The following is a 23,245-nucleotide window of genomic DNA, read 5'->3' on the forward strand; positions in this document are numbered from 1 at the left end:
CATAATGTATTAATTCAAGGACCAAATTGATTTCTATGGGAACACATTTCCTTTTATTCTTGTTCACAGCGGCATAATTCAAAATTTAATTGAATTCAAAGTAATAAATATGCATTCATTTTTTAAAGTAATTTCAAAGGGGTACATGTACATTACGTCAATAAGTTACAAAGAGAGTTTTATGTGTCATTCAAGTCTTGATACACTTGGGGTCTTCACTATATATTTAAAAACAAAAGTGGGACCTAAGACCTAACTCTAATGGCCTTCAAGTCTCCATGTGAAATCCAAGTTTGGCTCCAAGCAACTTTACCTTAGAACCTAACATCAAAACAAGGAAATTCAGTTAGAAACCATGAAAAAAAATAGCAAAAATCAAATTCAAAAAAGGAGAGGGAAAAATAAGTTGTTGTTGTTGTTACAAACTTTATGTTACCAGTTTTTTTACTGCTATATTCAATTGAAAAAATAAGAAAAAGTTAAAAAACAACAGTGCAGCAGTAGACAGTACACCAATTTGAACCTTACTTTCTGCAGCAAAATAAAACAATGTCTATCCTTTCAATTTTCTTCAACACATAAACCTTTTGCACTCAATATAAGAAGAAGATCAGTAAGCAGTGAGGGAGATAGAATTCGATTTTTGGAGAGGGGATAATAGGAAACTTTTTTTTCAAAATCGATTGAAGCAGATAACACCAAAATCGTTTGAAACTGATAACACCAAAATCGATTGAAATAGGGCCTAGGAAATGACTTAAAGAAAATCAATTATGACTCTTCAAGAGATATACTCTAGCATGCAAAAGAAAGTAGACTTTATCAAATGTGTCAAATCACTTGCACATAACACTCAAGTGTTTCCGTTCCCAAGAGTCCTAATGATGACGCCTCCGAAAATATGCTTGAAGTATATATCATTAAATGTGTGAATCCCCAAGAAATCATAACGTCTTCTTTTGCTCTTTCAAACGTAAATGTGAGGGTGGACGACAGTCGAGGCTGAAGTAACAAACCCTTGTCTTGCTATGCATAGACACAAACTTTGGGGGCAGTTGTTGTGGACCGACCATAGCGACCCCGACTGACCACCCTGAAAAAATATTAATCCTTCAAGAATCTTCCCAGCGCGTGAAGATTCTTCTCTTGATGATCACAAAAGATCTAAATTATTAGTGCATCCAACGACTCTCCGCAATTTACTCATAACAAATAGCAAATTTGTTATTCTCTCTTTCTATTATATAGAGAGAATGCGTTGAATTCATGTAACAAGTTTTAAACTCAATTTTAATTCAATATTCTCCTTCATACTAACTTGAGCATTGGAGTGTTAACCCTGCATATCAGCCCTCTCTCCACTGTGTCGGAAGCTCAGATCTGTCATCACTCCCGATCTTCACTTCATTTATGATTTTAGAGCAGAACAAAATTAAAAGAATATATAAAGTCAATTCAATAGCTAATTATTGTCATCACCAATTAGAATTTTTGAAATTTCCATGTATAAAAGAATCATGTTATATAAATATTGGTACTCATATTATTTCAAATGTTGTAAATACTTAATGTTTAACGACAAATCTTTTACGAACAAATAATCAATAAGTTTTTTAAAGCCGCAAAAAACTTTAATTGCTATTATGCGAAATTGTTCACTAGTTCAAATGGTTCATTTCCTATAAAAAAAAATTTAAGCCGCATAAAACTTTAAATGCTATTATGCAAAATTTTGAGGATTTCTTAATGCATCTTTAATATTTTTTAGTCATTACGTAAAATTATTTAAATATTTTTAGTTTTTAGAAATACATATCCAGACGCACCAATTTATAAATAAATGTTGAAATATTTCAAAGATGTATCTCCGGAACAATTTAAAACATTCAATACATCGCACTCAAAAATCATTTATATTTGAATTGTACCGGAGATGCATCTTCGTTCATATTCCAGAGATACATCTCTGTAACGTCTCAGAACTTAGTCTTTCATGTTATATTTTGTTTATTTGAATTTAAATGAAGATTTAAACCATACATACAATCGAAAACAAAAACCTACATAAAAAATTCTAGATGGTCAAAAAATGTCATACATAAATAAAATATCAATAAATGTCAAAATGTCATACAATCGAGACCAATACAGTAGTAAGACTGTCAAAATAAAATAAAGACCATGGTACTACTACTTACTAAGACATTACTATGTATGTCTGACTACCTCTCATCTACCTCCTCTGCTTCCTCGTCCATCAATCTCACTCGTCAGCCTACATTGTCTCTGGTACATCAATGCCTCATGTGTCTCCTGCATGATGGCATCTAGAACCTGCCTCATATCAGACCCATCAGAGAATATACCTCTGTCAATGCCTGCCTACGCAATCTCCACTATGTGATGGCACCTAGGCAAGATCTTCGGCATGATCTAGTTGTGTCTTCTCCTCTTCTAGTATCTCCTGATGAGCTGGTCTTGACAGATCTCATTGTGCATCCTACACCATGTACGGATGTGACACCCTGAAGAACCATTTGATGTATCATTCGATGTAGCTCTAGACGCTCTCAACTATGGAAGCATGTGCCTCCTTCGGTACCAGGTGACTCTCATAATCATCAAACATGTCATTTATGTGTATACGTGTCAAGGTATGAGGAGCAGAGATGACAGAGTGTTTAGGAATGGTATGAATGCATTTGAACTATCGTATGACAAAGAAACTATCAAATACCAATCATTGTTACCGTCAGTAGTGTGACGCTGCCTATGACTTGCTTCGTCTTCCACATACAGCCCTCTCTCAGCTTCGAATATAGGTAGATCAAACAAGTTGTCATTCAGTTGTACTCATGGATCCGCTCGAAATCCACGAAGTAACGTAGGTAGACGACGTCTATATATGTGGCCCTCTTATCCAAAAAAATTACAGTGCCAACCAAATAAAACATGTATGCTCTCAATGCATGTGATTTATGGAACGCCGCCTGCTCATCATCACCATCAACATGTTGTGCACTTAGGAGCGCATCCTCATATACCTTCTTCAGGTATACAAATCCAGCATGAGCACCCCTGGTTTTATCTAACTTATTCACCGCCTCCCCTAGATCAACCCCCGGATACTCTACCATCATTTCGAGTGCCTCGTCTTTGGTCATCCTCCTATGATATAGGAATCTCCCCCTGATCGGAAGTTGTAGCAAACACGAGACATCGTCGAGTGTGATAGACATCTCACCATGCGGGAGATTAAACGACAAAGTCTTCGAGTATCATCTCTCCATGAATTCATCTCTCCACGAATACATTAAGCATCCTGTGGTTGACTGTAGTATATTTGGTCATGCACAAGTCCTTCAGGCCAGATAAGGACAAAACCTTCTGAAACCATTCCTCATTCGGCTGAGGCAATGCAACAATCTTCCTCTCGTGGTTAAGAAACTTTTGTGGATCATGCTCCTAAAAAATTTCAGAAATAATCAGTCAGAAATTAAAATTAACGTAAAAATAAATAAAGAATTCAACTAATGCTACCTCTTTGTCCCATATATGTTTGGTAGTATGGATTGGATAAAGAGGCAGTAAAGACAAATCAATTGGACCACCTCCAAAAGCCTCTAACTCAGCATCCGCAACAGCCTCACCCTCCGGAGGTGGTACTGGATCAGTAGCAACATCAGTAGGAGGTGGGACTGGATCAGCAGCAGCATCGGTAGGAGGTGGCATTGGTGAAACTTGACGCCTGCGAGATGATTGAGGGAGTGATGCGTCAGATGGTGAATCTCGTCTCATACAAGAAGAAGAAGATTGAGTGGCATGAGGAGAAGCACGAGCCCCAGAAGTAGACGAATTTGCCTGACCAGAGGGACCGGGAACCTCTGGAACATGCTGACTCTTCTCCCGCCGAACGGATGCATGTTGAGCAACTCTGCCATGTCTCAATCTATCATGTTTATCGGTCATTATGCTTGTAAGTTAAAGTAAGGCAGACCATTAGTGCGGCAAACAACACAAGTAAGAAAATAAATAAATAAATAAATAAGACTGAGAAATTTCTCGAGATGCATCTCCGTTTACTGGTAAACTAAACCGCTGAAATTTTTTGAAGATGCATCTCTGAAATTTTCTGCAACTCAGAAGTCGCATCAATGGCATAATGTACCACATGCAAGCTCAAAAAAATTATTTAGATCATCAATTTCAGCCAACAAACAACTAATACACTATGACTAAATTATCTTAAATGTGATTTCTACTCATTAATAAAACTCTAATCATTGATTTCTACTTATTTATACCAAAACTCAAACATTTATCGAAAACTCAAAAAACTTACAAGAAATTGATGTTTTTGATGAAGATGAATGATGTTATGAATGAAGATTGATGTTCCCTTAAGTTCCCTTAAGCCTTGTTGAATGAAATTTGACTTGGTATAGAGAAGAAATTTGAGAGAGGTTGAAGTTGAGTTGAGTTTGAGTAATGTGAAATGAGAAAAGAGAAGAATCTGACGTGATTTAACCTCCAAAATATTTTGAAGATGTATCTCCGGAATATTTTAACGTTAACTGACCTTTTGAAGCGTTCGGAGATGAATATCCGAAAACTAAAAATATTTTTGAAATTTTGCATGGTGCATACGAAATATATGGGGTGCATTAAGAAATTACTAAAAAAAATTGCTAATTCAACGATAATCAAATTCAAAATATTTTATTTATTTATAATTGTTATTGTTCCTGTTCTAGCTTTGTTTAAATAAATTTTGCTTTTATTCATGCTAAAAAAATATTTGACTATTCGATTATGCTATATATTCAATGGAATTAATTACTATGCACTGTTAGTGTAAAAAGATTTACACTATCGATTCACCACCATCACCCGTTTGTATTACTTTATAGGTTTTTAAAATAAAAGTCAAACTTATTTCAATATCCAACGGATAGGATTAACTGACAGTATAAAATTCTTTTACCCTGTCAGTGTATATCAATTAAATTCATACTCAATTGATTTATAAAGTGTTTTTATCATATTTGATTTAAATATTTATTTTGTTTAAAAGTATACTTCTAGCTATTAATATATATTTGTCAAAAAAATATTATATTAATAAATATTAGTATTTAATATTAATAAAATATTTGTGTTTATTAAATTGTAAACAATTGCATTATATACTTTACAAGGGTAAAATAAATTAAATGACTAAACTATATCTGATTATAATCATCAAAATTATTAATTTTTATTTTAAAAAATTATTTTATGTATTCTAATCATTTTAACTATTAAAAAAGAATTGATTTTCTGCTGTTTTTATAGATCGGTTCGCCTTGAATTTTACTCATTAAAGGTATCTAGTTCACAACATATTTTGAAACCATGGAAGGGAATGTAAGCTTCTCAAACTAAATGAATTTATTCCATTCAAGCCAAATTTACAATATAACAACAGTACATAGGATCTCAGTATACATGCGTAAATATAGAATCACATATAGACATTTTATCAAACAAATATATAGTAGACACGGTAGTAGTAGTAGTAGTAATTGACTATCCATACTTCGTAGGACCACTCTCAAGTAGAGCTTGTACCTTGCATATATACCCTGCACCATTCTGAAAATGATATGATTTCAGATTTCCCTCTCCTATGATTATTCCTACAACACATTTCTATTCAGAAACGTTTATCTTCTATTTGATACAGGCGTCTTCTAATCCTGAGCTGTAAAACTTCATGCCATACTGAGCCAGGGAACCTAATTCAGAGCATAAATTTCATCTTGTTTCCTTGAAAAGAAAATAAGATTAACATTACACTGATACACGCTATATACACCGTCTTTTTCCCTTTTTCCTTTTTTATTCCTTTACTGATACATGTATACAACAGCTTCTGCAATCAAAACTTTGCCTCCAGAAGAATGGAGGAGTATGGAGCTATACTGTACGTTTTTCCTATGCCAGGAACACCGTCAAGGACCAAGTCATCAGGTGATTCAAGATTAGTGTCCACCTGTAAATATGCGAGTTAAAGTTTAGCTTACATTGAACATATTGAAACAAATCTAGATGCATCCAACATAAAGAGAACAATTAGGCAATAATAATGTAAAATTTTACTAATTACATATCCATCCAATTAAGCACACCATAATATCCCTTTGTTATGTTAGCTCCCAAGTATTGTTATGTTAGCTCCCAAGTATGTATCCTCAAAACAAATCTTACCACGCGATACCACCTTCTCTTTGTTGGGGGTGTGGGAAGCAGAACTTTCAAAAAGTAGTCATGAGCATTAAAAGCTAAATAGACGTCTCCCCCACTTTTGTCATGAAGCCTGCATGCATGTGCAACACAAACACAAAGGAGAAAAACAGAGAGTTGTCAAGTCAGTCTCGATTACACCCAATAGACATTCCAGTTACACTAATTAAAATAATTAGAAGCAAAGAGTATATTTTTTTTAAACTATTTTTTCTATATATATTGAGTATAAAGTACACAGCATGACTAAGATTTCTTTTTTGAAACATCAAATGCTGATAATTAGTGTGTTATGTTAGTGGGAAGAGTTGAACATCTACTTTATAACCCCTACTCCATGACCAAGATAATATCTGAAGATAGTGTTTAGGTGCTTCATTGTGTGAATGTGTGAATGTGTTTCTAAACTTGCAGTGTGTTTTTCACTCATTTCCAGTTGAAATATGTATACTTACGTAAATGCAAGAAATTTGCTTTCATAATTGTCCCAATTGTCTTCATGCCATGTTATTTCATTCTGCAAAAATAAACTGTTCTATAAGCACATATGACAGTGATTTTCCCTTTTTAAGGGGAAAATGGCATTGTTTTTGCAGAATTAGTTTATTAGTACGGAACAATCACCTCACTGAGAAAATTTTCATGACTGAATATTTTATGTCCAAGCCGGTACTTTATCACATTGGAGAAAAACCTAAAGTGATCACCCTTCCTTGCATCTAACTATTGAGCAAAAAGATTACGCCGTTAAGAAATAATCCCTAGTAAGCTACCAAAAGGGTTGTTATGAATTTACCTGATCCCACAGGAGAAAATTAATGGCAGAATCATGCCCATAACTATTGTTATTTCCATAGCGAGTATGACCATATTCATCCCCCATTAGCATCATTGGTATTCCCTGGTCATTCATTACAAAATTTTAAATTGCTATTCTGATTTCAGTGGCAGCTAATGATAACAAATGGATTAATGCAACAACATCTTCAAGTTTTCTTTTGAAAAGTCTATATAGTATAATCACCTAAACTGCAATGTAGTTAAATAAAAATTAGGTTAAAAAAACTTTGAGCCTTGACACATAGCCCCTAGTAGATTTAAAGTTGCTATTTAACAAGCTTAAACTTTCAATAGGCCACCAGATATTAAGAGGAGAAAAAACTATGGAAATTGGACTAATTGAGTATTTCGTTAAATTTGATTCAACAAGTGAGTTTCTAGATTACTGTTGAATTTTTGTAAACTGTATTTCGGTTGAAGTTTCAATATTAACTCAGTTTTGCTCTGAGGAGTTTGCCATATGTTTAAACTTGAAAGTTCAAACACATCAATTGCCAAAGTTGAAACCACATGGGGCTATTTGCCAAATTGACAAAGTTGAAGGGAGTTATTTGCATTTTAAAATAATTTGTACCACAAAAGCATTCTAAAATGTATTTCAAATATGTACCTGAGAAACCATTAATGCCAAATGAAAGTTTTTCATTTGCCTCGACCGCAAAGCTCTTATACTAGTATCATCAGTTTCACCTATAAAACAAATACAGGAACAATCAATTTTCAGTAAACTGAATTATATCCTTGACAGATAATTCAACATGGGTGAAGGTGACCATAGTTATGTTTGTTGCCTGTCACTATTCTCAAAGTCAAAGTTAAGCAAAGATATATGTTCCAAGGTCCAAATTTCTTGATAGAGAGTTGTGTTGATTATGGTAATGCCTAGTGCTGTGTGTTGCTTATGCTTGCTTCCATCAGTTCAAGTGTTTTTCTATGCAGTTTTTATTTGTGGTGCATTATGTAAATGTTCTAGAATAGTCTCTGTCAAAGTCGGTACATTCAGTTAGTAATTTGTTAGACAAGCCAAGACTAGAATATACAAAGATCATAATTGTAGACTCAGATTTCTCCAACTTTAATGAATGATAATATAAAAAATCATTAAATTTTTCTAATTTATTCAACTATCAGTTTCAATCATGGTATGTGCTAGCTGAGTTAAATGGGTGTAAGTTGTTGGTCCAGGGTTCGACCCTTGACGACAGCGTTTATTTATATTTATGCGCTAATATACACAAGTTGTTGATATTTATAAACCCAACAAATTTTTTAAAAAAGAAAATTCAACCATGGTATGAAAGCTTGATCAAGGCCATAGCTATGTCTTACGATATACAACCTTCTCCGCTTTCCACACCTTCATTGTTTGTCTATTCCATCTTGGCCACTCCAGCACAACGATTTCCACTTGACTTACAACTTCCAAAGCAAACAGTTATGAATCTCATTTCCCACCACATCTCTCATCTTCTCCGTTAACTTCCATGCTTCCTCCAGCGAAATCTCTCTTTGCTTTTGCACATATCACCTTTTCTAATATTATCTCAAAGAATTACAACAATCCACTTGCACCGCTCCTCCCATTAAACATTAATCCTATAACTGAAACAAGTGCTTCAGCTTCCGTTCCATCTGCCTCCACCTACATCTTCTTACTTCCCATTGCCCTCCACAAACATAGATGTTTTGCTCAATACGCTTTCCATCCGCCTCCACCTACATCTTCTTACTTCCCATTTCCCTCCACAAAGATAGATGTTTTACTCAATACCCGCCTCCATCTACATCTTCTTACTTCCAATTGCCCTCCACAAAGATAGATGTTTTACTCGATACGCTAACCCTATTCATCAATTCTTGTCTCACACCTAATATGCAATTTTTTCTGCTCTTCCATTTCATCTATCTTTGTTCCGTAGACAGTTGATGTTAAGAGCCTCACATCAAATAATGTATGGCATGAACATGCGTTTATAAGTGGGGGCAATCTTGACCCTACAAGCCGGTTTTAAAGCCGACTTTGTAGGATAAGTTAGGCCCAATCACATTTCTTAACATGGTATCAAGAATCTGATTCCAATCCAAGGACTTGTGGGTTATAGGCCCACAGGTCCCTGGGTCGGAACCAGACTCTGATACCACTGTTGGATTGGGGTTCAACATGAGGGAGCATTTTTTCGTTGAGGTTTTCTGTATGAACAACACACCTTGTGAGAGACACCATATATTCACCCAAAATCTTAAGGTAATATGTGTGTGGGTTCTCTCACTTATAAATGCTCAAGACTCCATTTTATTTTTCAAAATTTTCAACTCACACTGGTGAGAACGGTTCAACATGAGGGAGCATTTTTACGTTGAGGTGTTGAGGTTTTCTTTATGAGCAACACACCTTGTGAGAGACACCACATATTTACCCAAAACCTTAAGGTAATAGATGTGTGGGTTCTCTTACTTATAAATGCTCAAGTCACCATTTTGTTTCTCAAAATTTCCAACTCACACCGGTTATTCTCAACCGTTGATAAAACACCATCCCGTATAAGGTGGAGATAGACCATGATTGATTAGATGTAATCTTTAAACTATCCGTACTTTGGGTCTTGATCACTTCCTCCTAGGAAATTTGTTAAAATTCGTAATCATACAATGAGAACGAAAGAAATCAGCTTGATGATTTTTATCTTGAGCTAGTTTACAAAAAAATAATAGAATAGTAGATTACAAGACAAAAGACAAAAGACAAATTAGAAACATGCATGACATCATCTTGGAGAGTTAGCATTAGAATAGAATAATCAAATCTTTTCTTGTAATTGTGAAAAAAGATCAAGAGAATCAGATTTTTAGGTTACCTGCATAAAGACTCTGAAGGAAAGAGACTGGACTTTTGAGTCATGTGATCGGTAGCACATGAATCAATAATCCAAGTATGATTAGGATTGGCAATAAGGACAACTTTAAAAAATTGTCTTTATGGGCTATGGAGAAAGTAAGAGTTTGAGATTTATTAAAAGTCTCACATCGGACAATATATGGTCAGAACATGTATTTATAAGTGGGACAATCCTCACCCTACAAGACAGTTTTGTAAGGATGAGTTAGACCAAACTCTAATTCTATTATGGTATCAGGGTCTGGTTTAAGATCCAGTGGACCATCTACTATCAAATTTCCGCTATCGGTCGCCCACCATTTATTTTCATGTTCCAGATGTCCAGTCTTGGACGTGAGGAGGTGTTAAGAGTCCCACATCGAAAAATATATGACCTAACATATACTTATAAGTAGGGACAATCTTCACCCTACAAACCAGTTTTGTTAAGATGAGTTAGGTCATACTCTAATTTTATCAAGACTCGAGACGTTTCTATAATTGGTCAGTTTTTCCTTAGTAAATAGAAACAAATTGAAAGACTATTTCTCTTGGTTAGAGGTACTACTTCGAAATGCACAACCCTCTAACTGTTCCAAAAAATTTCACAATTATGACTAGGTGTTTAAAATGGTGGCCCCATGGCTTACCAGATTTTATGCCATCTCACTTCACCCTTCATTGTTGTTTCTACTTTCTAGTAGAAAGAGGGGGGAAAAAACCTTCAACTTTTACTTTTGTGATAGGGGTAGACTTACTCATCGTGACTCAATTAGACAGTTATGAGAAGATCATAATTAGTTAAGAATTTCAAAGCAAACTAAAATGTCCATAGTGCACCTCCAACTCCTGCAAAGTCGATATTTCTTTGTAGTAAGTAGCCATCCTGTTTTGCAATGCCATAACTGTGGTTTCAGGCCATAAATTTGATAGTAATTTGGAATATTGAATACAAGAGTATGTGTCTTTTCCAAGCTTTCAAATCTTCTTTCGTCGTAGACAAGAACATGAAGGGATTTCTAATTGTTGATTCCATACAACTAATTAACAAGAGAATGATCAGAAGTAACAGTGTTTGTCTCTTGCCATTCTAGCTTTCCAATTTAAGCACATATTCTATAAGAAACCCATATTTCCCTTTGCTTTCAAAAATTAAGCTAACAATTTGAGTCTAATATGTGTAGTTTTATCTACTGCGTCGCAGATCATTGATTTGGAGTCAGTTGGAGAAACCAACGAGGCATGGGAAATCGAATTTTGGTTTCTGGTTGTGCTGCCTGCACCGCCTGGCCTCCCGGCTTCCACACTGCCATCAGTCATTGTTGAGGCTTCAGTGCGGCCTCTAGTCGCTGTGTTTGTGCTGTTGGAAGTGCCGGTAAGAGCATGCTTCAACAAGTTTGTGCATGCCGTGAGTGAAGAGGGAGGGAAACCCTTGATCAGTGAACCTAGGACTGCTGAAACCATGTAGAAAGCAATGGAAATATGTCTAACTACACACTAGAATAGAATTATTACATTAAGTCCAATCCTAGGATAAAGGAATGATGGGAATGATGGGATAAAAAATTAAAATTGGAAATCTTATCGCTGATTTCACTTATTAGGGAGATATGCAATATCTTCTAATTTTCCTATAAAATCAATTAAAGAGACAACATCATTTCCAAACAATGAATAGCACAGGTGAACGGTCTATAGTAAGTAAAGCATTGTCTTTCAGAGCCTACCTTCAAAACCACAATTCCAACTAAAGTTATCATTGCATCCATCATTTCCACCTTCCCCGTTAGCTTCATTGTGCTGCAAAATCAAGAATCAAAGAAAATATCAAGTTTTGATATACAATTCAAAATTGGAGGAAAAGATTTGGAGGATCTACCTTCAAGTTGTATGAAACAAGATCATGCAGGCTGAATCCATCATGTGCAATAACAAAATTAATACCATGATATGGTCTGCGTTTGTTCACCTGAGAGAAATAGATGAAGGCGAGAAGCCACTGTTATAAAAAAAATTGTAAAGCAGAATAGAGCTGAGTGAAAATCAACATCATTAAATTTCAGAGCAATAATTTCAACACATCAATAGAATGGGGGCATAAATAAAATAACATAAATTCCATCATGTTGCCATGACAAAATATACATATCTTACAATCAGAGCCATTAGCCATATTAAACTAGTTTTTTTTTTTAATATCACCCAAGAAGACCAAAAGAAAGAACTCAAAATCAACCACAAATTTTTAGCAGCCAAAGTGCTGGACACATTATATTTTGACTGCAACATAATAATTATCAGTCTTTATATTCAGTCACAAGATTGGATAAATGTACTCATTTGACCAACATAGTTTACTGAGGAGGGGTTGATGATACATTTTGCGTCATGAATTTCAGTAAGACTTTAAAGTCTGATTGCCTCTCTAAAAGAGTGTTTGAGAAATTTAGCATAAAAAAGTAATTGCATATTTATGGTAGATATGTTGGATAAACTAGAGTTGGCAATAATTTAGACTAGCTTAATCAAATACTCTAGCCCCACTAGTTAATTTCAGAGTCGTTAGAAGCGTAAAAAGCCATTCCCGAACCTCTATCAAATAGCTTAAAGAGTTGGTCTTTGAGGGTGTAAGTCCTATAAAAATAGCAACCATGAAGTGTTATAAGCAGTAGCGCTTACTCTGTAAAGATCAGAAGATCCAGAAACACGAGTTGCAAAGCTCCCCTTGGTACCAGAATCACCCTAGGACATGTATTAAAGGAGACAATGAAGTAGGAATAAACCAAACAAATCATAAGTCAAATCCCAGCTCATTATAACATCAGTTTTTCATGAGTTTCTTACTCCCCACACAGCATATTGATAGGAATGACAATTGATTTATCTCAGCCTTTTACTTGCAGGCCATCCATCTTATGCAAATCATACTACACCTTAGCCAGCCTTTTACTGATAGTAAGACAGTTTGGATCATATTAGTATCTTCTACTCTTAGAATTACCTTGATAAATTTCCGTACGTCATCACGATATTTCCCATTCCATTCAGCCCATCTACATCAAAGACATACATTAAATTCCTCATAGATGAACTGATATCCAAGAAATATATCCATAAAACAATATTTCTGACACTCTAGACAGATTCATATAGGTGTGGTTCAGAAGATGACATTAACTTCTGGCACAGCAGTATATTACATGATGCAAAGCAAAGAGTATTGTCAAGTCTCACATTGAATGATATGGCTTGAAAATGGGTATAAGTGGGAGAATTCCTCTACTTTCATTTTGGTTTTGTAAATTTGAGTTAGGCCCAACCAAAATTTTAAGATACTATAAGAGCCACTTTTATCAGGCGGTAGGTTCATCAACTTTCATTATGTGTAGGATTATAATGAAGATTATTCATAAAATAAACATAATTACTTAAAGATCATTAAAAGAATTACCGATCCCAATTAGGAAAACTTCCAACAAGATAGAGACCACCACAGTCCCAAGGCTCTGCAATAATTTTACATCTTGACAAGACTGCATCCTTAGCAATTGCCTGCAAAGGATAACATCACATCGCTTGATAAAGAAATTCAAATTCCAGATTCCCAATTTTAAAGCAGAAAGTGAGCACTGCAACTCAAAGGTTTATCTTCAAATCAAAAATGTTATAGGAATGTTTATTAATTAATAGTAACCTAGTTAAAATCAAACCAACAAAAACTGGTAAAAAAAATTAAACTAAATTAAATTCAGGTTTTGCTTGGCATTCATTTTTATTGAATTGCTAAGCTCATTTTGGTTTGCGATATCTAAACCACTCATTTACTAACTAAGTACGGCATTGGATTTCTACCTCATGTGGAGTTCTTTCCTACCTATGATGATAAGGATTGGAGGGTTAGTTGAGAATGAATTGCTATGGACTGGAATTGTTCTCTTTTGGTCAGTTTATGATAATTAAGTTGTATGGAGCTCAAATCCAGAACACTTATTCAGAATTTATTCCTCGCATATTTTTAAGAAGAGACCTGTTTTCTATCCTTTAATTGGTTTCATCTAATGGGCATTTGAAAAGAGCTTATTTTGTACGTAAATAAAAAAATATTTGTTCTTCCATGTAACACTCTTGTGATGATGGAGAGAGATTTGAAGTTCATGTTTCTGTTTCTAACATAAGCCAAAGGTTATTTAAAGAGCTTCTATTTCACCAACTGCGTCAACGCATTCACCAAAAAGTATATAAAGCCCATTAAGCAAAAAATTAATTTGTGTGTTTTATGCTAGGATGTATTCAGTTTGACACAATATTGGCCCTGAAGTTTGTAGTACAACCAATTACTTGAACATTTAAGAATCATGGACACCTATACAGACATTGGAACGCATGGAAAATCTAAAACATCCAGAAATTTTTAAGTTTTGCATTATATCTGACATGAATGTCCAAAAAAAAATCCAACATTGTTTTCAGATGATTTGAGATCCCAAATAATGAAATAACTGAACCATACCAATGAACTAACATACAAAGTGTTCCTGAAAGTTGCATCTTAGCTCACTAATTATAACTATATTGTGAATATAGTAGTTTTTATTTACCCTGATGAGTGGAGGAGCATTGAGGGGTGAACCATCAGTTCCTCGACACAATATACTTGCAAGATCAAATCGAAATCCATCAACATGATACTCAGTTACCCTACAATAAAGCAAAACAAAACTCACAAAGTAATACTTACACCGTAGGAACATCAAAGAAAATCATGATATTGGCTAGTTGATATTTTAGTACTTCCAGTAGCGTCAATTCAATTAATTATTATTATCTTTTAAAAAAACATTAAAGATGGTCAAACATTACTTGATCCTAACTAAAACTAACTGGGCTTTATCATTACTGACCGAGTATAAATGATTCAAAGAAACAGAAACTTTAACAATATAGAGTGTTTCATAATATATACAACAAGTACCGAGTCTATATGATACAAATCGTTAAAAAAAAACTATGATACAATACAAACGAACAAGGAAACACTGGTATTAGGTCAATTGCACAAAATAAATCAAGGTATATTCAATCAATAATCATATTAATAACAAATTTTAAACAAGTAGTCCATACCAATGTCTTAGGCTGTCAAGAATTAGCTCCATGACCACAGGATGGTTACAATTCAATGTATTTCCTGAGGATGAACATTCTCTGAGTGAGAGGAGACAACTTAAATATTGATACAATATACTGAATTTGGGTTGGTGGTAAAATCAAATGTTGCATATTAAATATTCTCTGTAGAGAAAAAAAGCACAGTTCCTCTATATATCGCTGCTAATTTGTGTTGGGGAAAACAAGAAAAGCTTTGCAACTTACTCATAAATTTAAGGGAATGAATACTACTTGGTTTCATGACTTGGACGCTCAGCATCGTAGTTATGGGAAAACGTAGCAATTGGTTTGGTCACATAGCTCTGGGAGCTGAGGGGTATTTTCCTTTTGAATATTGTAGCCCTCAATTTGATGTTATTAATTAGTGGGTTATTTTCAAGTTTTTGTTTCATTATCTATTTTCTGTGTGCAAATGTAAATTCATATGAACAAAGCTGTTAGAATAGAACCTTAAGGATGAGAAAAAGAAAAAATTACCACAGCCAGAAAAGTTCAGCAATTGTCCTTTGTCGTCCAGCATGTAATAAACCTATAGAAATGAAGAAAGTTTACATACAGAAAAAGCAAATAATTTTTCAACATTTGTTAATAGATAAGACCACTTTACCAAAGCCATATAGTGTTTCTAACTACATGCGAATACTTGAGGGAGAAACTTACCTTGAATTGTTTTCGATTGTTGAAGAAATATTAAATGAGAGTAAGTTTGTGTTATACTAGTAAAATTTCAAAGTAGATGAATTCATTGACTATGGAGCACGAAAACTCCTCCGATCAGGCATGTCTTGGACACACTATGGTGTCCGACACTCGCATCACACCGTATCACATGCTAATTTGTAAGAACATTAAAACTATATAGAACAAGATAAAGACACTGCAAATATTTTAACGTACAAATAACAGTCTTTTAAAAATAAAATTACAAAAAAGAAATTACCTTATTATCTATGCCACGAAATGAAGTAGTGTAAGGATTGGGGTCATCAGCCTCATTAGTATGATTGTAGACAACATCCAAAATAACCTATATATGAATAAGATTTATCGCAAGAAATATACAAATCTTGAAATGATTTAAAATAAGACACAATCAGGTGATCGAAATATTAAGCATGCTTCCACGAAGTTGTTACAACGAAATACTCCTATCATTACCTCTATGCTAGCAGAATGTAAGGCTTTAACCATTTGCTTGAACTCTTGGGAAGCATTAGCTGGTCCTCCTCCAGCACTAGCATAGCGACTCATTGGAGCAAAGAAATTTATTGTTGAATAACCCCACGTATTAATCTTTGAAAGCAAAAAATACAGATGTTAGTATGTGCCACTTAGCAAGTCAATGTTACATACTCTGATCTCTTTGATCATCAAAGAAAAAGACACATCACATACTCTGATCTCTTCAATCGTCAAAGAAAAATAGATATGGATATACAGCCAGAAAGAGTATAATTGTTTTTATATATTTGTTTATTAGGAATGGATCCTCTCTGTTTTACTCTATATTTCTCCTTTCTATAGTTTTGGGGTGTATAGAAGAAATTTCAAGCTCATCTAATATCACATTATCATGATTTATTCTGTAATCCCAAAACCATAGTAATGGAGAAAATTGACAGAATGAGAAATGGAGAAGATCCATTGCTTTATTTACTGGAGATATACAGTACACACTAATGAGGGCCATTATGAAGCCTTGACTTCAAAATAAAACATGATACTTTTCTAATTTACCATGTGATCTCTAGGATTTGGACGCCTCTGCAATTCCAACTCATCAAACTCAAAGATAGGCAGCAACTCCACTGCATTGATGCCAAGCTCTAGAAGATGTGGGATCTTATAGGCAAGCAACAAAATGAGTTTATATAAAGAAATACAATAAATGGTAAGCATCAATCATATTGTAATTAATAAACAGGACAAATATAGTTCCTAAAGTTGGAGGTGGCATGCAACCACTAGACATTGATATACCATACTACTCTGATACCCAATGATAGCACAGATGTTACCTTCTCAATCACGCCAAGATAGCTTCCACGAATGTTGTTATCCAACCCACTAGATTCATCCATTGTAAATGCACGGACATTCATCTCATATATAACAAGATCTTTCTGCATTTTCAGCAAGAGCATAATGAATCCATAAATTGGACTTACTTCATCTAGAAACATACAATAGGCTGTCATATTCTCATCAAATGAAAAAGAAGAAAAAAAAATTAGAGATCAACATAAAGGAGATCAACATAAAGGTAGAATACAAACTCTACATATAGTTTTAAGCATAAAGCAATTTATATGAAGCCTTGATTTAGAGAAAAGATTTTGATGAATGTCATTTTCGAGCAACTATAATTTATGCCGGCTGAATACCTCGGCAATATTTGGAAGCTTATAATTCTCTCCCCAGTCAAAAGGCAAGCTGTCAAAATCATATGTGCCCAGAAACTTAGAAAACTTCTTGCTAATATCCCCAAAATATCTCCGACCTTCAACTAGTTTTGCATAAGGATCAACAAGCACAATGCTTCTGTCAAATCGATGCCCCTTACCCCAGTCTTGAGATCCATCTATCCGATACCCGTACAGAACATTGCTCCTAGGAAGATCCTGCACAACGAGAGATGAAAAACAAAATATATCAACTAAATGTCTAAATGTGCCTTTTTAATAGCTGTTCAGTGCTTGAATTAGAGAGAAACTGAGAAATCTTTGTATTCAGATCTATATTTATAGACTGGGCTAACACTAATAAACAAATACAGTCAGCATGGGACAGTTGTCACTGTTGTAACTAACTGAATTAACTAGGGGAGAAATGATCCTATACAATAGATACATGATAAGCGAGCCGTACACTCACATTTGGAAGGAGAGGAGTTTAGGGAGCTTTGTAACAGAAATATGCACTTACTCTGCGTAATCAGAGCAATTTGAACTCACATAAAATGGAAGAAATGAAACTGTGGAGCCAACGAGCTTGTAGCTCAACTGGCATCAACACTAGTCTCTAAAATATAACAGCGTTAGCTAGAATTTTTGTGCAAGGTAAACTAACAACAGTTCAGGTCAAGATATCTTCGACAACGGAAGATACTATTACAGTAATTGATGTTTTCTAATTTTAATAAGCAACGTCTTCTTCAATGAAGTTCCTTACCCATATAGGTTTCTGTGTAGTATCATAAAGGTGGAAAAAAATCGCATCAAATTTAAAATGGAAAATTTTATCTATACAATCATTATAGTAAAACTGCATCAAGTTTGATACATTGATTTAAATTACTTTCAAAGCTTTTAATGAGGTGCATCGGTATTCAACTCAAAGACATCTCATATACTTCTATCCACTATTGTCAATATTTTAGAACATATAAGAGTAAAGGTAAACAAAATTCCTATTTGACTAGCCAAAAGAATTTTTTGACACGAATAATACACTTGAAAATAATGCATATAATATACAAAATTTATACTCAAATAGACAGAAAAGAAATGTTATTTATCTATGCATTTATGAAAGGTACTTGATAATTGCACATATATTGTATTTTTTAAATAAGTTAAAAAACATATAACAAAAATTTCAATCAAAAACCATGGAAAGGCTATAATCAGGCACAGGCAATATCATAGAAAGCACCTCAATACGTATGTGCCAAATGTCCCCTGTTTTGTTTAAATGAGGGTCCAAAGCCAGTTCTATCGTACCACCATCCAGTGTGTCAATGCTTTCCCTAAAATATTTTATAAAAGCAAAGGAAAAGGTGTGTGAAACAAAAATGGACCAATAACTTTTATGGAAATATTATACATAAATTTAATTGCAGGACAATTTTGGCAATATTACAATCAAGTACACACTAAGTAAATTCATGTTGCAATATCACATTGCATCCCATCCACGAATCCCGACATGTAGTCATGCCGCAGATGAGAACTCCAATTCATTGAACCTATGTTGCATGCAAAAAGATCTATTTGTTTTAAAGTTGAAAATGACTAGAAGGTATGAAATATCAGAAAGATGAAGCAATCTGCATCCCCTTCAAATTGTATCTGATATTTGACATAGAATTCTCAAAAAATTAACTCAGACCAAGATCGAAAGTTTTAAATTGACTAGCAGCAAGAAAGGTTGAACTATAAACCACTTTTCCATTAGATTAGTCATACGCCTAAGTAAATAAGTCAGGGAAAATAATGATTACTTTAAATATATAACCTTAGCAGCCTTAAGCCAAAGGTACAACAAAAACTTATATAATACACATGTTGTGATTCCCTAGTGTGAATAATATCCTTTGTGTTTAGTATATTTTAAGTTGTTACTGCACCATAATGCAAAAAGAAACCCAGCCCATATCACCATCTAAAACTAACCTCTCGACATATTTCTATATCACGATCCCAAATGCTTAATGCTTTCTAATTCGATCTCAAAATCAAAGCAAAAATTTCAATCCTTAATAATAAAGATCTATCTCTTGACATATTACAGTTTTGAGCAAATATACAGAGTGACAAATCATTGAGGGGAGCCCAAACAAGGTTAGCTTCATGTTTGGTTCAGCTTACTTTGGGAAGCTTCTAGAGAGAACTTTTGTAATAGGGGAGAAAATTATTGTTTCTACCACACAAAGAAAAGTTTCCCGACAAATTTTAGAAATTAAAGGCTCCTCCAAATGCTTGTATGTGTCTAAAAACAAGTGGGTGAGAGAGAGAGAGAGAGAGAGAGAGAGAGAGAGAGAGAGAGAGAGAGAGAGAGAGAGAGAGAGAGAGAGAGAGAGAGTATTTCAAAGACATTATTTTATATGAAGTTTAAACCGACAAACAAAAATAAATCTAAATTTACCTTTTAGGAAGGACCAAACAAAGTGTGACAGCAGTTGCATGTTGTGAAAAAATAGCAAAGTTGATCCCGTTGTCGACTTGTGATGCACCCAACGGAAATGCTTGGCCTGGAGAAACTTCCCACAATGGTCTGGTCTCCATCACTTTGAAGGCTTCGTCCTAGAATGCAAAAGGTAAGACATTGCAACACATGTAGATTAAAGTATTTGTACAGTGATGCTCTTTCATAATAGATATGCAAAGTGTTGGTTAACATAGCAGTAAAAAGCACAAGTGTAAACATAAGCAAACCGTTGAAGAATAAGGTGATGTTAGAACTTTCAAATATAAGTTGTAGCATAACTGAAAGAACCCACAGTTAAAAATATATATAATGTAGTTATAATGGATTAGAAAGTAAGAGTTGTACAAAACCTACACATGGAAGCCATATAATTAGTTACATATATAGTTTAGTTTTATGCTAGGAGGACTGACCATGGAAACTATATACTTGATACAAATACCAAGGCAGAGAAATCCGCAAATTCAAAAACTCACATGCATGGTTTCATTGATTTGGAAAATGCATATAGTAGAGTACTACAGAGGTTTTGTGGAAGACTGTTGATAAGAAAAGAGCTTGGATTGCTTACATTCAAACAATTGAATGTGTTTGAAAAGGTTGTGATAGTGTGAGAACACTAGATGGGAAAAATACAAAAGATTACAACTATAAGAGTCACTGAGAGACAACTCTATCTTTTCCTTTTGGTTCTAGATGTGCTTACTGAACATATTCAGAAATGGTGCCAAGGTGCATGTTCTTAAGAGTTGAAAGAAGAAAATAATTAGAAGCTAGAGTAGACAAGCTTAGAAATAAGGTGACATTTTATTGCATCATTTTTACCCCCTCTAAATTTTCTTTTTTTTTTCAAAAAGTTTATGATTTATAAATATTTACGTTAATACATAAATATAAATAAATGTTGTCATCATAGATTGAACCGTAGACGTGCAATTTATGTTGAGAAAAACAAGTGATAGTTGAAAGTGTTGAGAATCAAGTGTGACCTAGAAGTCCCACATTGATTAGAAAAGTGAATATTCCTTTTATAAGTGAGAGAACCCATATAGCTATCACCTTAAGGTTTTGATGCTCTCACAAGATGTATTGCTCATAAAGAAATGCCCCGAGGCTCTCATGTTAACCCCCAAATTGATGACCCAACAATTTAGACACATTTAACTCAATTATCACATACCAGTTAAGCTAGCCCGTCCACCCCTCTAAATTTTCTTTTACTACTACAAAAATTGATCTTTCAAATTCATCTTAGACACAATCAGACTAATATCTAAATTCAAAAAGGTTTCTCAAACAATATTCTCTTCAATTTCCCTTGGACACATGATCTTTCTCAACATTGAGTTGCATTTTTAAGATCAGTGGCACAAGACAGAGACATTAATGAGATAAATACCTTATTCACCTCTTCTTGAGCACGCCCATAAGCATTAGCATTAGTTGTTCTAACCTTTAAGCCTTCTCTTGTCTAACCTATGCCAAAATTTTCAATCAAAATTCACAACAAAAAAAATAAGAACTCACTAAGATTACTGAAATGCAGTTACATACCTCACTAAAGCTTCCACGGCCACTATTACTCGAATTGCTTCCAGATGCTTGCATACTAAACTCCAACCTAATGATAGAATCAAATGTGAAACAATTTGTAATTAGTAATAACCTAAAATTCTTACTAATTATAATAATAAATAATAAATGGATGTAAAATTGAAAGTGAAAATTACCGAATATCACGGTGAGAGAAATTTCCGGCAAGTGAAGTGCGTCCGGGATTGTTGCCGGTGCCGGAGAAAATCGAAGCAAGGAGTGTTGGTTGAGTGAGGGTTCTTGAACTGTAGAGTAATGGCTGGTGAAGCATCTTCGTGGATTGTTGAAGAGGAGTGTTGTTATTTGCACATTGAGAGTGTTTGTGTTGAGTTGAGTTGAGTTGAGGTGTAAGCTCTAGAGATGATTCGAAGCGAGCAATGCGATATTCATGGCTGACACGTGAATCTTGTCTTGGTTTGGGAAAAGAGAGGTGAATGGGACAATAGAGTAGAGTCCGGTATTATCGACCTCTCCACGTGCCGAGAAGATATCTTGATTATCAAGTGTATATGGGTTACCTTCCAAAAGAATGAAAAAGCAATTTTAAAAGTGTAAATTTTGATTGTCTTCTTACCAACTTGAATTGCCACCACAATTGGGAATAAAATAATTTTGGTTTGAAATAATTTTGGTTTTAATAACATGATTAATAAGTCTAGTAAATGTCAACTTATATCATTGCATAATAATAGTTGTTCCCATGATTTGGCAACTAAGATATTAACAATTCAAAAATTTGAAGTTAAATGTTTAAAAATATCAAAGTCATTCATTTTAGATTTGTCATGGAATATTTGAAATAAAAAAAATCGAAAAGTATTATGAATTTTATGATATAATCATTTATATCTAGAACCTGAATGACTGAAGCCAAAACTATCCTACTTTAAAGATGATTAGAGTCTTTGTAATTGTTAACCAAATCAGAATATATATTTGTAATAATGGCTTCAATTGGATCATTAAAATCATATATTAAAAACTCTTTTAAAATTGTATTGTCAACATACCCATGATTTGGATTTGATATTTTTTCCATCACCAATTTTCAATATCCATTCTGGAAAAAAAAAACTATTGTATCGATTGATGATGAAGTCGAACCACTTTGTAAGCGCATATTCTTTATAAGGCTCAATATTTTGCAATCATCTCAAATATATGAAACATTTATGGTTGAATGAACAATATCAACTCTAGTGCCTCTTGGTATAATACGGAGAATCTATCTGAAATCAACCACCAAAAACAACTATTTTTTCTCCAAATATCTTCTTTGATGCATGCTTGTTGTCACTCATGATATCTTTCAAACTTTTGTCAAGTGCTTCAAAGCAAGACTTATATGTCATAAGAGTCTCACTCCAAATGATTATATTTGTTAACTTTAACAACTCAGCAAGTTAAGACTTCTTATTTATATTGCAAATGGATATTTTAGTATTTGGCACTAAAATCTGGAACTTAGAGTGAGTAGTTATATCTCCTGGTAACATTAAACTTGCAATCCTGCTAGAAGCAACAGTTAAAATAATTTGTCTCGTTAAACTAACT

At 34.1% G+C, this 23,245-nt stretch overlaps 1 protein-coding gene across 2 annotated transcripts; it reads right to left on the bottom strand.

The window, feature by feature from the left end:
- Nucleotides 1–5,407: 5,407 nt before the first annotated feature.
- LOC127088349 (isoamylase 3, chloroplastic) lies at nucleotides 5,408–22,203 on the bottom strand. 2 transcript variants are annotated; one of them, XM_051029304.1, is made up of 24 exons: nucleotides 21,829–22,203; nucleotides 21,653–21,719; nucleotides 21,498–21,569; nucleotides 20,036–20,193; nucleotides 18,824–18,917; nucleotides 17,554–17,790; nucleotides 17,188–17,292; nucleotides 16,907–17,011; nucleotides 16,328–16,462; nucleotides 16,110–16,196; nucleotides 15,647–15,698; nucleotides 15,125–15,188; nucleotides 14,599–14,698; nucleotides 13,452–13,552; nucleotides 13,002–13,053; nucleotides 12,680–12,742; nucleotides 11,880–11,969; nucleotides 11,728–11,800; nucleotides 7,736–7,815; nucleotides 7,082–7,186; nucleotides 6,910–7,008; nucleotides 6,741–6,802; nucleotides 6,250–6,358; nucleotides 5,408–6,034 (listed from the first exon to the last, which is right to left on the bottom strand). In XM_051029304.1, the coding sequence occupies exons 1-24, from the start codon at nucleotides 21,960–21,962 to the stop codon at nucleotides 5,921–5,923; spliced, it is 2,358 nt and encodes a 785-aa protein (XP_050885261.1). In that variant the 5' UTR covers nucleotides 21,963–22,203; the 3' UTR covers nucleotides 5,408–5,920. The 2 variants fall into 2 exon arrangements, with proteins under 2 accessions (XP_050885261.1, XP_050885262.1); XM_051029305.1 differs by having other exon boundaries at nucleotides 21,498–21,574; nucleotides 21,829–21,977.
- Between the last annotated feature and the right edge of the window lie 1,042 nt (nucleotides 22,204–23,245).

The sequence above is a fragment of the Lathyrus oleraceus genome, chromosome 5 (assembly GCF_024323335.1).
Source record: "Lathyrus oleraceus cultivar Zhongwan6 chromosome 5, CAAS_Psat_ZW6_1.0, whole genome shotgun sequence".
NCBI lineage: Eukaryota > Viridiplantae > Streptophyta > Magnoliopsida > Fabales > Fabaceae > Lathyrus > Lathyrus oleraceus.

Bases quoted from the DNA above. Each gene is read 5' to 3' on its own strand.
- LOC127088349 (XM_051029304.1), bottom strand. From the start codon at position 21,962: ATGCTTCACCAGCCATTACTCTACAGTTCAAGAACCCTCACTCAACCA. The intron at 21,570-21,652 runs GTATGTAACTGC...GGCATAGGTTAG, and splicing joins GCCGTGGAAGCTTTAGTGAG to ACAAGAGAAGGCTTAAAGGT. The intron at 7,816-11,727 runs GTAGGCTCTGAA...TTTGTTTTATAG, and splicing joins TTGGAATTGTGGTTTTGAAG to GTGAAACTGATGATACTAGT.